Consider the following 20,245-nt stretch of genomic DNA (forward strand, 5'->3'; position numbering starts at 1 on the left):
ACACCTACCACTGACCTTTCTCTATTTTTAACATGTACACCTACCACTGACCTTTCTCTGTGTTTAACATGTACATGTACCACTGACCTTTCTCTGTGTTTAACATGTACACCTACCACTGACCTTTCTCTGTGTTTAACATGTACACCTACCACTGACCTTTCTCTATGTTTAACATGTACACCTACCACTGACCTTTCTCTGTGTTTAACATGTACACCTACCACTGACCTTTCTCTGTGTTTAACATGTACACCTACCACTGACCTTTCTCTATGTTTAACATGTACATCTACCACTGACCTTTCTCTATGTTTAACATGTACACCTACCACTGACCTTTCTCTGTGTTTAACATGTACATCTACCACTGACCTTTCTCTGTGTTTAACATCTATGTCTAAGCACTGACCTTTCTCTGTGTTTAACATGTACACCTACCACTGACCTTTCTCTGTGTTTAACATGTACATCTACCACTGACCTTTCTCTGTGTTTAACATCTATGTCTAAGCACTGACCTTTCTCTGTGTTTAACATGTACACCTACCACTGACCTTTCTCTGTGTTTAACATCTATGTCTAAGCACTGAACTTTCTCTATGTTTAACATGTGCACCTACCACTGACCTTTCTCTATGTTTAACATCTATGTCTAAGCACTGACCTTTCTCTATGTTTAACATGTGCACCTACCACTGACCTTTCTCTGTGTTTAACATGTACACCTACCACTGACCTTTCTCTGTGTTTAACATGTACACCTACCACTGACCTTTCTCTATGTTTAACATGTACACCTACCACTGACCTTTCTCTGTGTTTAACATCTATGTCTAAGCACTGACCTTTCTCTATGTTTAACATGTGCACCTACCACTGACCTTTCTCTGTGTTTAACATGTGCACCTACCACTGACCTTTCTCTGTGTTTAACATGTACACCTACCACTGACCTTTCTCTATGTTTAACATGTACATCTACCACTGACCTTTCTCTATGTTTAACATGTACACCTACCACTGACCTTTCTCTGTGTTTAACATGTACACCTACCACTGACCTTTCTCTGTGTTTAACATGTACACCTACCACTGACCTTTCTCTATGTTTAACATGTACATCTACCACTGACCTTTCTCTATGTTTAACATGTACACCTACCACTGACCTTTCTCTGTGTTTAACATGTACACCTACCACTGACCTTTCTCTGTGTTTAACATGTACACCTACCACTGACCTTTCTCTATGTTTAACATGTACATCTACCACTGACCTTTCTCTATGTTTAACATGTACACCTACCACTGACCTTTCTCTGTGTTTAACATCTATGTCTAAGCACTGACCTTTCTCTGTGTTTAACATGTACACCTACCACTGACCTTTCTCTGTGTTTAACATCTATGTCTAAGCACTGAACTTTCTCTATGTTTAACATGTGCATCTACCACTGACCTTTCTCTATGTTTAACATCTATGTCTAAGCACTGACCTTTCTCTATGTTTAACATGTGCACCTACCACTGACCTTTCTCTGTGTTTAACATGTACACCTACCACTGACCTTTCTCTATGTTTAACATGTACACCTACCACTGACCTTTCTCTATGTTTAACATGTACACCTACCACTGACCTTTCTCTGTGTTTAACATCTATGTCTAAGCACTGACCTTTCTCTATGTTTAACATGTGCACCTACCACTGACCTTTCTCTGTGTTTAACATGTGCACCTACCACTGACCTTTCTCTATGTTTAACATGTACACATACCACTGACCTTTCTCTGTGTTTAACATGTACATCTACCACTGACCTTTTTCTGTGTTTAACATGTACACCTACCACTGACCTTTCTCTGTGTTTAACATGTACATCTACCACTGACCTTTCTCTGTGTTTAACATGTACATCTACCACTGACCTTTCTCTGTGTTTAACATGTACACCTACCACTGACCTTTCTCTGTGTTTAACATGTACACCTACCACTGACCTTTCTCTGTGTTTAACATGTACACCTACCACTGACCTTTCTCTGTGTTTAACATGTACACCTACCACTGACCTTTCTCTGTGTTTAACATGTATATCTACCACTGACCTTTCTCTGTGTTTAACATGTACATCTACCACTGACCTTTCTCTATGTTTAACATGTACACCTACCACTGACCTTTCTCTGTGTTTAACATCTATGTCTAAGCACTGACCTTTCTCTATGTTTAACATGTGCACCTACCACTGACCTTTCTCTATGTTTAACATGTACATCTACCACTGACCTTTCTCTATGTTTAACATGTACACCTACCACTGACCTTTCTCTGTGTTTAACATGTACACATACCACTGACCTTTCTCTATGTTTAACATGTACATCTACCACTGACCTTTCTCTGTGTTTAACATGTACACCTACCACTGACCTTTCTCTGTGTTTAACATGTACATCTACCACTGACCTTTCTCTATGTTTAACATGTACACCTACCACTGACCTTTCTCTGTGTTTAACATGTACACCCACTACTGACCTTTCTCTGTGTTTAACATGTACACCCACTACTGACCTTTCTCTGTGTTTAACATGTACACCCACTACTGACCTCTCTCTCTCTGTAGTACAGCAACTATATTACCACTTGTTTCAGATGGAAAGTCTTTTAGCATTACATATATCTCTCCATATGGGTCCATGCCAGACCGAGGTTCAAATACATGATTACTTAAATAATATGAATGTGAAAATACAGCATACCAAATAACAACCTATATTTGAAGTGTTTACATGCCTGCTTGTAAAATCAAATGCTCTACTCTACTGAAAAAAATATATGAAAGCAACATGTAAAGTGTTGGTCCCATGATTCATGAGCTGAAATACAAGATCCCAGACATTTTCCATATGCACAAAAATATGATTTATATCAAATGTTGTGTACAAATTTGTTTACATCCCTGTTAGAGAGCATTTCTCCTTTGCCAAAATAATCCATCCACCTGACAGGTGTGGCATATCAAGAAGCTGACAGCATGATCATCACACAGGTGCACCTTGTGCTTGGGACAATAAAAGGCCACTCTAAAATGTGCAGTTTTGTCACACAACACAATGCTACAGATGTCTCAAGTTTTGAGGGAGTGTGCAATTGGCATGCTAACTGCAGGAATGTCCACCAGAGTTGTTGCCAGATAATTGAGTGTTAATTTCTCTACCATTAGCCACCTTCAACATCGTTTTAGAGAATTTGTCAGTATGTCCAACCGGCCTCACAACTGCAGACCACGTGCAACCACACCAGCCCAGGAACTCCACATCCGGCTTCTTCACCTGTGGGATCGTCTGAGACCAGCTACACGGACAGCTGATGAAACTGAATAGTATTTCTGTCTGTAATAAAGCCCTTTTGTGGAGAAAAACTCATTCAGATTGGCTGGGCCTGGCTCCCCATTATGTGAGTCTGGCTCCCATGTGGGTGCCCTCCCAGGCCCCCCATGGCTGCTCCCTTGCCCAGTCATGTGAAATCCATAGATTAGGGCCTAATGAATTTATTTTAATTGATTGATTTCCTTATATTAACTGCAACTCAGGAAAATCATTGAAATTGTTGCATGTTGCGTTCATATTTATCTTCTGTATAGATGGTATTTGAAATGCATTTGGAAAGTACTTAATCAACAGTAGCTGTATATGTATGTATTGTTCAATCAGAGGCTCATTAGCTTAGAGGTTTTAACAGAACTAAAAGATCTGTGGCTAAGTGTTGATTATTGTTTAGAAGAACAACTTCTTGGTGACAGGGGGCAGTATTTTCACATCCGGATGAAATGCATGCCCAAATTCAACTGCCTACTACTCATCCCCAGAAGTCTTCAAAGTTTGATTTTTACAGTAATTTATTTGAATTTGGCGCTCTGCATTTTCACTGGCTTTTGGCCAGGTGGGACAAGCGTCCCACATATCCCAGAGGTCAGAGGAGGTGGTGTGAGTGTGTAAAGAGTCTCTCTCTCTCTTTCTCCTGCCTCACACATACAATTGAAGTCGGAAGTTTACATACACCTTAGCCAAATACATTTGACATTTAATCCATCCTAGTAAAAAATGCTGTGTCTAGTGTCAGTTAGGATCACCACTTTATTTTAAGAATGTGAAATGTCAGAATAATAATAGAGAAAATGATTTATTTCAGCTTTTATTTCTTTCATCACATTCCCAGTGGGTCAGAAGTTTACATACACTCAATAAATGTTTGGTTGCATTGCATTTAAATTGTTTAACTTGGGTCAAACATTCAGGGTAGCCTTAGACAAGCTTCCCACAATAAGTTGGGTGAATTTTGGCCCATTCCTGCTGACAGAGCTGGTGTAGTCAGGCTTGTAGGCCTCCTTGCTCGCACACGCTTTTTCAGTTCTGCCCGCATATTTTCTACAGGACTGAGGTCAGGGCTTTGTGATGGCCACTCCAATACCTTAACTTTGTTGTCCTTAAGCCATTTTGCCACAACTTAGGAAGTATGCTTGAGGTCATTGTCCATTTGGAAGACCCATTTGCAACCAAGCTTTAACTTCCTGACTGATGTCTTGAGATGTTGCTTCAATATATCCACATAATTTCCCTCCCTCATGATGCCATCTATTTTGTGAAGTGCACCAGTCCCTTCTGCAGCAAAGTACCCCCACAACATGATGCTGACACCCCCGTGCTTCATGGTTGGGTTGGTGTTCTTCAGCTTGTGTCCTTTCAGGTTATGTCGATATAGGACTCCTTTTACTGTGGATATAGATACAGTGCCTTGCGAAAGTATTCGGCCCCCTTGAACTTTGCGACCTTTTGCCACATTTCAGGCTTCAAACATAAAGATATAAAACTGTATTTTTTTGTGAAGAATCAACAACAAGTGGGACACAATCATGAAGTGGAACGAAATTTATTGGATATTTCAAACTTTTTTAACAAATCAAAAACTGAAAAATTGGGCGTGCAAAATTATTCAGCCCCTTTACTTTCAGTGCAGCAAACTCTCTCCAGAAGTTCAGTGAGGATCTCTGAATGATCCAATGTTGACGTAAATGACTAATGATGATAAATACAATCCACCTGTGTGTAATCAAGTCTCTGTATAAATGCACCTGCACTGTGATAATCTCAGAGGTCCGTTAAAAGCGCAGAGAGCATCATGAAGAACAAGGAACACACCAGGCAGGTCCGAGATACTGTTGTGAAGAAGTTTAAAGCCGGATTTGGATACAAAAATATTTCCCAAGCTTTAAACATCCCAAGGAGCACTGTGCAAGCGATAATATTGAAATGGAAGGAGTATCAGACCACTGCAAATCTACCAAGACCTGGCCGTCCCTCTAAACTTTCAGCTCATACAAGGAGAAGACTGATCAGAGATGCAGCCAAGAGGCCCATGATCACTCTGGATGAACTGCAGAGATCTACAGCTGAGGTGGGAGACTCTGTCCATAGGACAACAATCAGTCGTATATTGCACAAATCTGGCCTTTATGGAAGAGTGGCAAGAAGAAAGCAATTTCTTAAAGATATCCATAAAAAGTGTTGTTTAAAGTTTTCCACAAGCCACCTGGGAGACACACCAAACATGTGGAAGAAGGTGCTCTGGTCAGATGAAACCAAAATTGAAATTGCAAAATGTAAAATGTTATGCAACACAGCTCATCACCCTGAACACACCATCCCCACTGTCAAACATGGTGGTGGCAGCATCATGGTTTGGGCCTGCTTTTCTTCAGCAGGGACAGGGAAGATGGTTCAAATTGATGGGAAGATGGATGGAGCCAAATACAGGACCATTCTGGAAGAAAACCTGATGGAGTCTGCAAAAGATCTGAGACTGGGACGGAGATTTGTCTTCCAACAAGACAATGATCCAAAACATAAAGCAAAATCTACAATCGAATGGTTCAAAAATAAACATATCCGGGTGTTAGAATGGCCAAGTCAAAGTCCAGACCTGAATCCAATCGAGAATCTGTGGAAAGAACTGAAAACTGCTGTTCACAAATGCTCTCCATCCAACCTCACTGAGCTCGAGCTGTTTTGCAAGGAGGAATGGGAAAATAATTCAGTCTCTCGATGTGCAAAACTGATAGAGACATACCCCAAGCGACTTACAGCTGTAATCACAGCAAAAGGTGGCGCTACAAAGTATTAACTTAAGGGGGCTGAATAATTTTGCACGCCCAATTTTTCAGTTTTTGTCGTTCCACTTCATGATTGTGTCCCACTTGTTGTTGATTCTTCACAAAAAAATACAGTTTTATATCTTTATGTTTGAAGCCTGAAATGTGGCAAAAGGTCGCAAAGTTCAAGGTGGCCGAATACTTTCGCAAGGCACTGTATCTTTCCTCAGTTCTTGGAATATTTATAGCAGGACCCAGGAACGTAAGACACTGCCATCAATAACTAACTAACTAACCCCAGCTAGCTGGGCAGGCGAGCACAATCAGCCTGTCTTCTTTCATCAGCCTTTCAACATCACAACATCACACTGCTAGTGTCAGAGTGCAACACTGTTTAACATTGTTACAGTGACTGTCACAGCATCACACCCTGGTTCATTTAACACAGCAGCCCAAGTGACACCATGGCACCTTGTGTATTTAATATTACAACTCCTATGACAACATAGCGCCTGGCCTGTGTATTCAGCAGGTGTGGGTACATGGCTCTCCTAGTTGCTGCAACTATGACAACATCACACCCCTTAGACTTCAACAGTTGTCAACAGACCCTAGATATTGTATGGATAGACCAGGGGGAACAATTGGCACCACATTACACTGTGTGTGTGTGTGTGTGTGTGTGTGTGTGTGTGTGTGTGTGTGCGTGCGTGCGTGCGTGCGTGCGTGCGTGCGTGCGTGCGCGTGTGTGTGTGCGTGCGTGCGTGTGTACGTGCGAGCGTGCAAGCGTGTTTTCTTATTTGTTGCTTCATGGGTCTAGTCTTGTTGAGCTAGGGTCAGAACAGAATGTACAGGAACGGAGATAATGGGATAAATATCCATTCAGAATTCATTCAGAGAGCCGCTAAACGACGTCATGTACAAGACATAAGCTCTTCCCTCTGCAACAGGTGCGATGCCAAATGGTTATTTAGCTCTGCATCTTCCTTCGTATCGTTTCCTCAGCCATTCTTTCTCCCTCTCTATCTTTCCTTCTCTTTCTCTACCAGGCCAAACCTCACAATTACAACACAATGGTGCCACTGTTCTCTCTCTGTCCACAGAGACACAACACAGCTGCACTAAGACACACGGGACTGAAACAGACACTCACGCATCAGTTATGTCATAGAAACACACACGGTGAGATCACTGGCGTACCACACACCCACACAGCCCCCGCAAGGCAGGGGGGCCCACAAGTGTTTTGGGGGGTTGGGGTCCCCCCCTGAGGTCGGGCCCCCCAGATAGCATATGAACAAGTCATAGGCCATGACATTTTTTGTTGTTGTTGAAATACAGGCAATTCCATTTAAAACTGCCTTGCTCGGGGGCCCTGCGAAACTGTGCTACTCCACTAGGTGAGATTCACTTACCCTTATACATGCCGTTCATTTCACAGCTTTTTAGCACAAAGCAAACAAACACATGTATTCAAGTATTAACAGCTAGGTGCTAAAACTGATGTGTATAAAACTCGAAAAATTACATTATGTAGAGAAACATATGACAACACACATGCACCCATGCACACAAAATACTCACTCACACACCATGCAACATTGATTACCCCAGCACTAAGACCAGATATTAAACCGGCCACACAGTCCAGAAGTGACACCTTAGTCCAGGATTACATTTTGTATGGTGGCGGGTGTAAGAAAAACACATGATGCCGCTAGCCAGTTGTTGGGGCAAACAGAGTAGACATCATAAAGGCAGGTTTTATTAGCTGTTGCTTGATTTGTTCCTGCAGCCCGTGGAGTGAGCTGCTAAATAAATACCTACAGCTGTTATGCCGGGCTCTCTCTCGCAGCAGGTGTATGGCCTACTACGCCGGGCTGTCACACACACCCGCTCACATAACAAATAATAACCGCCTCCACACACGGCCCATCCATCACAGTTATGGCCCGGCCCAGAGAGACCGCCACTCACACACTCACACAGGGGTCCCCCCGAGCACACACATTCAAACACACAAGCACGTGCACGCACAGACACAGAGACACACACGTGCACACAAACACACACCAACTCAGACAGGAGGCATGTAAGTGTACAGAGCAGTGTGCCTAAAAATGTTGACACACACAGCTGACGTACACACACAAACCTTTGCAGACGCAAACACACTCACACACGCACACACACACACACACACACACACACACACACACACACACACACTTGAAAAGACACGCATACACACACCAAGGGCTATCTACTGTATCATGGTCAGAACTTTGCCTTAAAACTGCCTTGCTCTGACCTTGCCGGGGGCAAGTAAGCCAGAGAAAACAAATGGGAACTTTTTTGTCTCCCTCTCCCCTCTGCTGCTGCTGTTACAGAGGATAGTCTGGAGGGTATCTAGAATTTGGGAGGAAGAGAGAAAAAGAGGAAAAAAAGAGGGGATCAAACACACTTTCCTTACCTGGTCTTTCCAACCCAATAGTCAAATTGTGGCGGGCCAAAATGAATTAGTCTTCCAAACAGAGAGGACCCACACCTGATTTAACTCTAAACTAGTGGCCAGGGAGGGGTGGGGAGATCAGAGACAGAGGTGAGGGATTCAGTGGGTGATGGTAGAAAAACTCCACAATAGACTGCAGTGCAGAGAGAGGAGAGCAGAGGGGAGAGAGGAGAGAGCAGAGGGGAGAGAGGAGAGATGGGGAGGAGGAAGAGGATATGTGATATGCAGTACATTACCTCCTTACCTCTATATAACTGTCCAGTTACAGCACTGTGTGTGAAAGACCTTCAGGCTACTATAACGTGGGGACACTGGCATATCCCGCAACAGCTCTAAACAGCTGCTCCACAGTTGCCATCTTTCACACATGAAAGGGACACAGCGGAGGGCAGTCATTGATAAAGTGTTGGCATGTCATTGACATTCATCACGGAAAAGCCGTGTTCCAATTCTCTGACTGTGAGGGTTGTTGGGGGACCCTTGAGTAGCCTAGATACTAACCTTGGTGCAATGTGACCCTGTTGGTTGCCCGACGGTCTCTGACTGACTGAAAAATTCCACTTAACATTTTTTTCCATTCCATTCATTTTTCCATTGTTTGTTCAGAGTCCCTTTCACTACAGCTGCAGGATCTTAATTTGATCACTCCTTTGTTGCTAAGAATTTTCCTGTGCAGCAGGAAAAGCAATCTTGTAGTGCATGTAAGGCTTAAAAGTCTTCTAAAGTTAATAATTTCCACTTTAACTTTTTATGGCTGCAGGGGCAGTATTGAGTAGCTTGGATGAAAAGGTGCCCATATCTAACAACCTGCTCCTCAGTCATAGTTGCTAATATTAGCATATTATTATTAGTATTGGATGGAAAACACTCTGAAGTTTCTAAAACTGTTTGAATGATGTCTGTGGGTATAACAGAACTCATATTGGCAGGCATAATCCTGAGTTGAAATCAAAACAGGAAGTCAGACATCTGAGTTTGTATGTATTCACCAGAGTCCCCAATGAAATCCCCTTGAGATATGAATGATGTTGCACTGCCTAGGGGTTCCACTAAATGTCAACCATCAATAAAAATGATAATAAGGCTTCTATGTTGTTGTGGGAGTGAATGAGAGCAGAATATATCAGCTGTCCATCAAGCAGCCATTTTGTGATCCCACTTTTTCCTCATGGTAGTCACTTGCGTTCCATGGCTCACGAAGACAAGAAGGAATACTCCGGTTGGAACTTTATTGATGCTATATGTTAAAAACATCCTAATGATTGATTCTGTACTTAGTTTGAAATCTTTCTTCTACCTGTAATATCACTTTTTTAAGTTTCTGTCAGATATAACGCTGACCAGAATTAGCGTTTGGATATGTATACCAAACGCTCTAACAAAAGAAGGTATTTGGACATAAATAACGGACATTTATTGTGGACCCGGGATTCCTGGAGTGCTTTCTGATGTAGATCATCAAAGGTAAGGGAATATTTATCATGTAATTTCTTGTTTATGTTGACGCCATCTTTGCGGCTGTGGTGTTTTTAAATTGAGCGCCATCTCAGATTAGTGCATGCATTTCTTTTTCCGCAAAGTTTTTTTGAAATCTGACACAGTGGTTGCATTAAGGAGAGGTAGATCTATAATTCCATGTGTGTAACTATATTATCATCTACATTTATGATGAGTATTTCTGTTGAATGATGTGGCTATGCAAAATCACTTGATGTTTTGGAACTAGTGAATCTAACGCGCCAATGTAAACTCCGATTTTTTAAATATAAATATGAACTTTATCAAACAAAACATGCATGTATTGTCTAACATGAAGTCCTATGAGTGTCATCTGATAATTCAAGGTTAGTGATTCATTTTATCTTTATTTCTGGTTTTTGTGAAGGCTATATTTTGCTGGAAATATATGGGGGTGCTTATTGTGGTTTGGTGGAGACCTAACATAATCGTTTGTAGTGCTTTCGCTGAAAGGCCTATTTGGGAAAAAAAAGCCTATTTGACACTTTGGAGGGATTAACAACGAAAAATAGATTTAGAATGATTTCTGTGGTTTGAATTTTGGCGCCCTCTATTTTCACTGGTAGTTAACAGGTTAAAATGTCAGACAGATTTGCCCAAATGAAAAAGCAACCGCTACAAGAAATGTCCATTAAGTGTAATTTATATAATAATTCACATTTCCTGTTGCTGCAGGTTTATTTTTTTTGCTGTAGCAAACTGGCACAAATGAAGATCCTACATCTCTATGCACTTCATTCTTGATTCTCCATGGACCTGTTTTGAAGTTAATGTTGCTTCAGGTGTGAAGCTTTTGTTATATGCAATGTGACCCTATTAGACAGTGTCAAGAGATTTTGGGAAAACTGGTGATCATTAGAAGTTGTTGTTAAATTGACCTACCTGGGTAAATAAATCAAATAATGAATAAAACAAAATAGATATGAGGCATGAGCCTGAAAAAAAATACATCCCTATTCGAGAATTAACCTCTGAAATACCTTCCATGTTCTTCCACTCCCAAACTACAGGTGTAGGATCTTAATTTGACCAGCTAATAACCTAACCACCAAACAAGCAACATACAAAATGGTGCCGCCAGAGGGCAGTATTTTTTTTAAATGTGTTATTTAGTACATTGTTAGCCCAGGAAATCTTGAGTACGTGTTAACCCTCGCAAGGCTACCGGCCCAGACGGCATCCTTAGCTGCGTCCTCAGAGCATACGCAGACCAGCTGGCTGGTGTGTTTACAGACATATTCAATCTCTCCCTATCCCAGTCTGCTGTCCCCACATGCTTCAAGATGGACACCATTGTTCCTGTACCAAAGAAGGCAAAGATAACTGAACTAAATGACTATCGCCCCGTAGCACTCACTTCTGTCATCATGAAGTGCTTTGAGAGACTAGTCAAGGATCATATCACCTCCACCTTACCTGTCACCCTAGACCCACTTCATTTTGCTTACCGCCCCAATAGGTCCACAGACGATGCAATCGCCATCACACTGCACACTACCCTATCCCATCTGGACAAGAGAAATATCTATGTAAGAATGCTGATCATTAACTACAGCTCAGCATTCAACACCATAGTACCCTCCAAACTCATCATTAAGCTCCCCGCCCTGTGCAATTGGGTCCTGGAATTCCTGACGGGCCGCCCCCAGGTGGTGAAGGTCAAAAACAACATCTCCACTTCACTAATCCTCAACACTGGGGCCCCAAAAGGGTGCATGTTCAGCTTCCTCCCATACTCCCTGCTCACCCACAACTGTGTGGCTATGCACGTCTCCAACTCAATCATCAAATTTGCCAACAACGACCAGACGGCCTACAGGGAGGAGGTGAGGGTTCTCGGAGTGCAGTGTCAGGAAAATAACCTCTCACTCAACGCGAACAAAACAAAGCAGATGATTGTGGACTTCAGGAATCAGCAGAGGGAGCAGCCCCCTATCCACAATGACGGGACAGTAGTGGAGAAGGTGGAAAGTTTTAAGTTCCTCTGTGTACATATGACTGACAAACTGAAATGGTCCACCCACACAGACAGTGGCATATATGGTGAAGAATCATAACAGCACCTCTACAACCTAAGGAGGCTTTACTTTGATGTGTATGTATTAGGTTTTTGTTGTGGAATTGTTAGATATTATTTGTTAGATATTACTTCACTGTCGGAACTAGAAGCACAAGCATTTCGCTACACTTGCAATAATATCTGCTAACCATGTGTATGTGACAAATAAAATTAGATTTTATTTGATTATGGACTAAATGTTCAAATCCTGTTGCATTAGGATTATTTTTTGCTGCAACAATATAAGTACATTTAAGAGCCTACAGTCTGGAATCTGAAAATATAGATGAACATAATTATAGATTTGAGTTAGCATTTTACAAAGTAAAATTAGATAGTCCTATTTTTTTAAGAGGGTAGTTACTGTGCCTTAAGAAAGTATTCATACCCCTTGACTTATTCCACATTCCACTTATTCCACATTCCACATTTTGTTGTGTTACAGACTTTTTTCTCTCACCTATCTAACCGCAATATCCCATAATGACAAAGTAAAAACATGTTTTTAGTAATGTATCATTTTCATAAGTATTCAAAACCCTTGAGTCAAAACTTTGTAGAAGTACCTTTGACAGCGATTACAGTGGTGAGTCTTTCTGGGTAAGTCTCTAAGAGCTTTCCACACCTGGATTGTGCAACATTTGCCCATTATTCTTTTCAAAATTCTTTAAGTTCTGTCAAATGTGTTGTTGATCATTGCTAGACAACCATTTCCAGGTCTTGCAATTGATTTTCAAGTAGATTTAAGTCAAAATTGTAACTAGGCCACACAGGAACATTCACTGTCTTCTTGGTAAGCAACTCCAGTGTAGATTTGGCCTTGTGTTTTAGGTTATTGTCCTGCTGAAAGTTAATTAATCTCCCAGTGTCTGGTGGAAAGCAGACTGAACCAGGTTTTCCCCTAGAATTTTGCCTGTGATTAGCTCCCTTCAGTTTCTTTTCTTTCATGAAAAATTCTCCTGTCTTTAATGATTACAAGCATACCCATAACATGCAGCCACCTCTATGCTTGAGAATATGGAGAGTGGTACTCAATAATGTGTCATATTGGATTTGCCCCATAACACTTTGTATTCAGGACAAAAAGTTAATTGCTTTGGCACATTTTTTGCTCTATTACTAGTTCCTTGTTGTCACACTCTGAACATTATTTGCATTGTTTGTTTCTATATTTTGTTTGGTCAGGGTGTGATATGAGTGGGCATTCTATGTTGCATGTCTAGTTAGTCTGTTTCTATGTGTTTTGACCTGATATGGTTCTCAATCAGTGGCAGGTGTTTGTCGTTGTCTCTGATTGGGAACCATATTTAGGTAGCCTGTTTTGTATTGTGGTTTGTGGATTATTGTCTATGTTATGTTGCATGTTAGCATAGTGTTTCGATAGCTGTCACGGTCATCTTGTTAGTTTGTTAGTTTGTTAGTTTGTTAGTTTGTTAGTTTGTTAGTTTGTTAGTGTGTTAGTGTGTTAGTGTGTTAGTTTGTTAGTGTGTATTCGTGTTTTTCCGTCTTTCATTAAATCATTAAATCGTCGTATTGAGGAGACCAAAGAGCAGCGTGGTGTGAATACACCACGCTGCTCTTTGGTCTCCTCAATACGACGATCGTGACACTTGTTGCAAACAGGATGCATGTTTAGGAATATTTGTATTCTGCACAGGCACATAATACTGTAGGTACACAGTATTGTGTAAAGTAACTACAATGTTGTGATCCATCCTTAGTCAAGGGGTGTATACTTTCTGAAGGCACTGTACATGTAGTTCAAGATGACTGCTATCATATTACATATTGTGCCAGTTTCAGTTGTCTAGGATATGTGATATTGTGTAGATCAGTAAAGCCTATTCTATGATCCCTTTTATGGTAAGTATCAATCTTTGTCTTACCTGTCTCCAGGAAGATAATGTTACAATGCAAAGTATCATCACCTTTTATACAACCTCCGAATAAAGCCGCAACAACAATGGTTGACCAAAATATTATACTCTTTCATGTGGATAATACCTACCAGAAAGCTAAAACAAACATGGAGCAACAAGCCAAATTAAATTCTTAATTTGCTATAAAAATGTAATTACTCCACCTTATCAATAAAAGCAACATATTCAATTTCATTATCATTAGCTGTGGTAGCCCTTTATTCCTAAAATATTAACACATCTGACCAATGTAGTTATTCAGACTGACCAGATTAGAGCCAACTGTAAATAATTTGAATTTAAGAACAGTGTTGAATTCCCACACAATGTGAACACCACTGGGATTTCTGAACTGATACACTCCTGAAAAGCCTTTCAAGCCAGAAGAATTAAGCAGTCAATGATTTATCTTAACAGCAAAGAGATAAACCTCTTTGGGCGGACAAAGATACATCTTAGTGAGCCGAGTCAGAGTCTGGGGTTTAGAGACGATAAGGAACCTGTTCTGGCTTGGGAGAGAAAGTGAGAGGAAGCCTTTAATTCCACAGGCCTGACAAAGCATATCAATTTGTAAAAGCCAGAGGTCATTTGGCATTACCTCTCACCAGTCAGTCTGAACCTCTGTTAGCTAGCGGCTGGCCCTGCTACAGTAACAACAACAAAGAGTCTGAACTGATTTTGATATGATATAACACAAAGAAGAACAAACGACCCAAAGTGACGTGTGCACACAAAAACTTCCAACGTTTAATTGTTTTGCCGATAGCTGCTACTTTTGATGAAGGATTTACTTGCAAAAATATCTTATATTCTAGGTGGTAGTCGTAGCTGAATGGACTTTCACATATTGTACAATAAGTGGCTCTAGGTTAGAGTATCTTCTTTTCTCCCACCTCGCTGCAGAAAGGGGTTCTTCAGTTTCAACAATGACCCCTACTCATGTTCCATCTCGGACAGTGGAGAAGGGTGATAGTGTGTTCATGTTACTAGGACCAGGTTGTGGTAATATTAAGGAAATACATTGAATAAAAAGCATGAATGAATCCCAAGAGAAGTTAATACTTTTCTTTCTGTTTAATGTCAAAGTAACATATAGAGCCTTCAGAAAGTATTCACACCCCTTCACTTTTAGCTCATTTGTGTTAATTTAATGGTTTAAATTGAGATTTTGTGTCTACACACTATACCCCATACTGTCAACGTGGAATGACGTTTTTAGAAATGTTCACTAATGAATAAAACATGAAAAGCTGAAATGTATTCAACCCCTTTGTTATGGCAAGTTCAGGAGTAAAAATATGCTCAACAAGTCACATAATAAGTTGCATGGACTCACTCAGTGTGCAGTAATAGTGCTTAACATGATTTTTGAATGACTACCTCATATCTGTACCCCACACATAAGGTCCCTCAGTCAAGGTCCCTCAGTCAAGCAGTGAATTTCAAACACAGATCAAATCCCAAAGACCAGGGAGGTTTTCCAATGGTGTGCAAAGGGAACCTCTTGGATAAAAAGGCAGACACTGAATATCGCTTTGTGTATGGTGGTTATTAATTACACTTTGGATGGTGTATCAATACACCCAGTCACTACAAAGATGCAGGCGTCCTTCTTAACTCAGTTGCCGGAGAGGAAGGAAAACACTCAGGAATTTCACGAGGCCAATGGTGACTTTTAAACCGTTACATGGTTAAATGGCTGTGATAGGAGAAAACTGAGGAAGGATGAACAACATTGTAGTTATGCCACAATACTAACTTAAATGACAGAGTGAAAATAAGGAAGCTTGTATAGAATAAAAATATTCCAAAACATACATAATGTTTGCAATAAGGCACTAAAGTAAAACTGCAAAATATGTGGCAAAGAAATTAACTTTATGTCCTGAACACAAAGCTTAATGTTTGGGGCAAATTCAACACAACACAAGACATCACTGAGTACCACTCTTCATATTTTCAAGCATAGTGATGGCTGCATCATGTTATGGGTATGCTTGTCATCAGCAAGGACTAGGGAGTTTTTTTAAAGATAAAAAGAAACAGAATAGAGCTAAACCTTGGCAAAATGCTAGAGGAAAACCTGGTTTATTCTGCTTTCCAACAGAAACTGGGAGAAAAATTCACCTTTCAGCAGAACAATAACCTTAAACACAAGGCGTACCAAGATGACATTGAATGTTTCTGAGTGGCCTCGTTACATTTGGACTTAAATCGTCTTGAAATGGCAAGACCTGAAAATGGCTGTCTAGAAATGATCAACAACCAACTTGATAGAGTTTGAAGATATTTTTCAATAATAATATGCAGATATTGTAATATCCAGGTGTGCAAACTCTTAGAGACTTACCCAGAAAGACTTACAGCTGTAATCACTGCCAAATGTGATTATAATATGTATTGACTCAGGGGTGTGAATACTTTGAAATATTTCTGTATTTCATTTTCAATAAATGAGCAAACATTTAAAAAAACATATTTTCACTTTGTCATTATGGGGTATTGTGTGTAGATAGGTGGAAATAAAACTATTTACTACATTTGAATTTAGGCTGTGACACAAAAAAATGCGGAATAAGTCAAGGGGTATGAATACTTTCTGAATGCACTGTAACTACCCTCTCAGAAAACATAGGACTACCTAATTTTACTGTCTCTGCAATAAAATAGTGATCAAATGATTATCTTACATCTGTAGTCCCAATTCAAAGTTTATTTGATTTTACTCACAATTAACGTTTCCGTAAATTAAGTTAGAGTTGGTTCAGCACAAAAAAATGTATGGATGCAATAACACAAAACAATTACAAAAGTCAAACAACAGTTCCATCAAGCAAAAACGTTTTTAATTGTAGGTAAATTATTATAACCTTAACGCAAGTCATCGTTTAATCTAAGTAATACTTCTAATAGCAAAACCAAGGCTTCCAGAAAGGCCCTGCCGCAGCTTCAAAACAAAATGTCAGCTTCCCTTTCACCTGCTCCTTCCCCTGGGAGGCCGCACTTTAAACAAAAGAAACAAGGCTTATAAAGAGAGCCAGTCCCATGTGCACACACATGAGTCAGTGTGTTCTCTCATGAGGCCGTATTAATTGAGTAGTCATTTGTTTCATTCTTTACAATTTTCTCTCCTCCAAAATGGAAGTGTAATTAGACCAGCTGACCTGGTTCTGAAGGCACTGTACATGAACATTGATGAAATAATCCTGTAGGTCAGTGCATTGTGATCTCGTACTGTATGAGCACATTAGCGTCATAAGAATGTAAAGGTTAGAAGGGTATTGTTGAGACAAAAACAAATTTGGCCATCAAAGTATTGTTTGAGTTTCGTTGCTTACTTCATGAAATATCATATTAGCATGTCAAGGGAACCTATCTGTTAAAGCAATGCCACAAAGGAACTAGGCCATTGTCTGTTTCATTTCTGAAGACTTAAGGTGTCTTGTGTTTCATGAATTGCCACAAGGTAGGTGTAACCATCAAAACAATGCAATTATTTCAATACACGGAGCGGCTTTGACCTTGTTTCTGTCCAATCCCAAGAAACCCTGCATGGCTATAAAAGCAACTCCATACATCTCAATAGAATCAAAAAGCAGGAGACAAACAGCAAAGGACACATTTTAATGTCCCAGTCATTAAGGAACGCAAAAATGCAGCTTCTCAGCTTTTTCGTTTTGACAATGATGGTCGCAAAGAGCAGTCAACTACAATTAAGTGACTGTGGGTTGAATTTAAGACGCCCAGCATACACTGATATCTCAGTAACTTGCGGCACCAAATCTATTGGTCTGGCTATCCTCATCTGCCCTGCCATTTACACTGGTTACAACGAGTCCCTGCTTATCCTCAACAACATCATGAATGACCCAGCCTGCAAGGGAACCGTGGATAGAAATGTGACTCCACCGGTCTTGAGGTTTGAATTAACCCTCAACACGACCAATTCTTGTGGCAGCCTCTTCAGGACAACCAGCGCTCCAGGCACAGGGATATTTTCTGACTTCTCCAACATCCAGACAGTCAACATCAGTGGTGTGGTCCGATCATATGATCCCACCACAGGGACAGTCACTTACAACACTGAGTTGAAGTATTATTACTCCTGTGCCTATCCCCTAGAGTACCTGATCAACAACACCCTAATTGATGTGTCGGCATCCTCCATTGCAGTGAAGGACAACAATGGTAGTTTCATCAGCACTTTGAGACTTGAACTCTTCAGTGATGTCAACTACACTACTCCCATGGTCATTCCGAAACTGGGTCTTGAGCTGAGAACCAAAGTCTATGCGCAAGTTAAGGCCACCAACCTGACCTCCCAGTACAATGTGCTCCTGGACCGATGCTACGCCTCCATTTCTCCTCTACCCACTAACTCCACTTTCTTCAACCTGTTTGTCCCTTGCAACAAGGAGCAGATGACCACCATGCATGAGAACGGGAATAGTCATAATGCCCGCTTCTCCTTCCCAGCCTTCCGCTTCATCGAGCAGCAGAATGAGACCGTTTCCACCTACTTCCTCCACTGCATCACCCGTCTCTGTGAGAAGAGCACCTGCAGTACCTTCATGCAATGTAACAAAAGGAGGAGAAGGAGTGTTGTTCCTGCTCCCGAAGTTGGAGTGACAGAGTACAAAACCCTCACCTCCCCTCCCATTACCACTAAAGCAGAGAGCATTGTAGCTTCAAAAGAACAACTCATGGGCAGCAACAACTCTAACTCCACTTCAGGTCTTGCGGTGACAGTGGGCTTCCTGGCCTTCGCCTGCATCATCGCCATTGTGATAGCAGCGGTCTTCTACAAGAGGCTCAACCATTAAAGAGGAGACTGCTCTGCTTGTACCAGCTCACAGTAGTGCTTCTGTCTGCTTGTCTCACAACTCCGGTAGAGGACTGACTTATTCAGATTGGTTTACTTTTGGCCAAGAGCAGAAACTTTGTTTTGTAGATGTACTTTAAAATAATCTGCCAGACATCAGCAATTATTTTGTGTACATACACTGTAAATAAATCCTGTTGTTTTTATAGTAACTTACTGGCAGTCAGTTTACAGTAATGTACTTTTAAACCAAAGTTTCTTTGGAATTTACTGTACCATACTGTACCTTATTTTACAGTAATTTACAGGTAACTAGCAAAAACTTCAGGATTTTTTTTTACAGTGTACTTAAAACATTTAGAGAAAATTTCTATTTTGGAATAGTTGATGTGAAGGGACTGACAGTTTATCCCATGCATAGCTCGTTTATTAGTGCTTAAGTTTTGCAAATGCATACATGCGCTTTATAATTAAAAAAAAGTTAAAGAAACAAAATAGTAGTATGTAGATAGGATAACAGAATGCATAAATCCCTTGATAAGATCTGGAGAACAAGGTGTTTTAATGATTTTAGAACAATGCCATCTCAGAAAAGTATAATCCTGAAATTAATTGTCTGTCACAAAATGTTAAAATGTATTCAGAGAACAGACTTTGTGTGGAGTATTTCTAAAGTGAACTAACAGTACCCTTCAAAGTATTGTTTTTGTTATTTATTCAATTGATCTAACTTCTTTATCCTAATAAAAATATTGCCACCTGCCGATCTATATCAAAATGGCCTGAGTCCAGAATTTGTATTCACTACCACATTCCTATGAATTTAACATTAAGACATAATTTTTCATGTCAATCCACAATATGTCCACACTCATAACATAACAGAGGTCATCTTGCTCACAATTGGTATTTTATGTATTAATTCAAATGATATACATAGTTTAAAGTAAATATCCATTAGACATCTGTATTGTTTAGGGTAGACAATACATCCCAAATTTAAGGCCCTATAGCCCACTTCTAACACCAACATAATACATTCAGGGCAAAAAACTACATGTATTCATTTGTGTAGTCATTTACCCACATGTACTGTACTGCAGAAAATATTACAAGTGACTGCATTGTCCTTAAATCACCACAGAAGTAGGCACAATGTGAGTATTAGCAACACTGGGAAAGATCACAAGAGTAGACTAGACCCGGTGGGTGCTATAATTTGCTATATAATGCATCACAAACATCTCAACTAGCCAG

The 20,245-nt window shown here is 40.4% G+C and overlaps 1 protein-coding gene across 1 annotated transcript; it reads left to right on the forward strand.

The window, feature by feature from the left end:
* Positions 1-17,775: 17,775 nt before the first annotated feature.
* Positions 17,776-19,748, forward strand: LOC118371534 (zona pellucida-like domain-containing protein 1). The gene has a single exon (XM_035757001.2). The coding sequence runs from the start codon at positions 17,793-17,795 to the stop codon at positions 18,987-18,989; it is 1,197 nt and encodes a 398-aa protein (XP_035612894.2). The 5' UTR covers positions 17,776-17,792; the 3' UTR covers positions 18,990-19,748.
* Positions 19,749-20,245: the final 497 nt, after the last annotated feature.

This window comes from Oncorhynchus keta, chromosome 34 (assembly GCF_023373465.1).
Source record: "Oncorhynchus keta strain PuntledgeMale-10-30-2019 chromosome 34, Oket_V2, whole genome shotgun sequence".
NCBI lineage: Eukaryota > Metazoa > Chordata > Actinopteri > Salmoniformes > Salmonidae > Oncorhynchus > Oncorhynchus keta.

What these genes read in the sequence shown, in the direction of transcription:
- LOC118371534 (XM_035757001.2), top strand. Translation starts at nt 17,793, where the DNA reads ATGTCCCAGTCATTAAGGAACGCAAAAATGCAGCTTCTCAGCTTTTTC.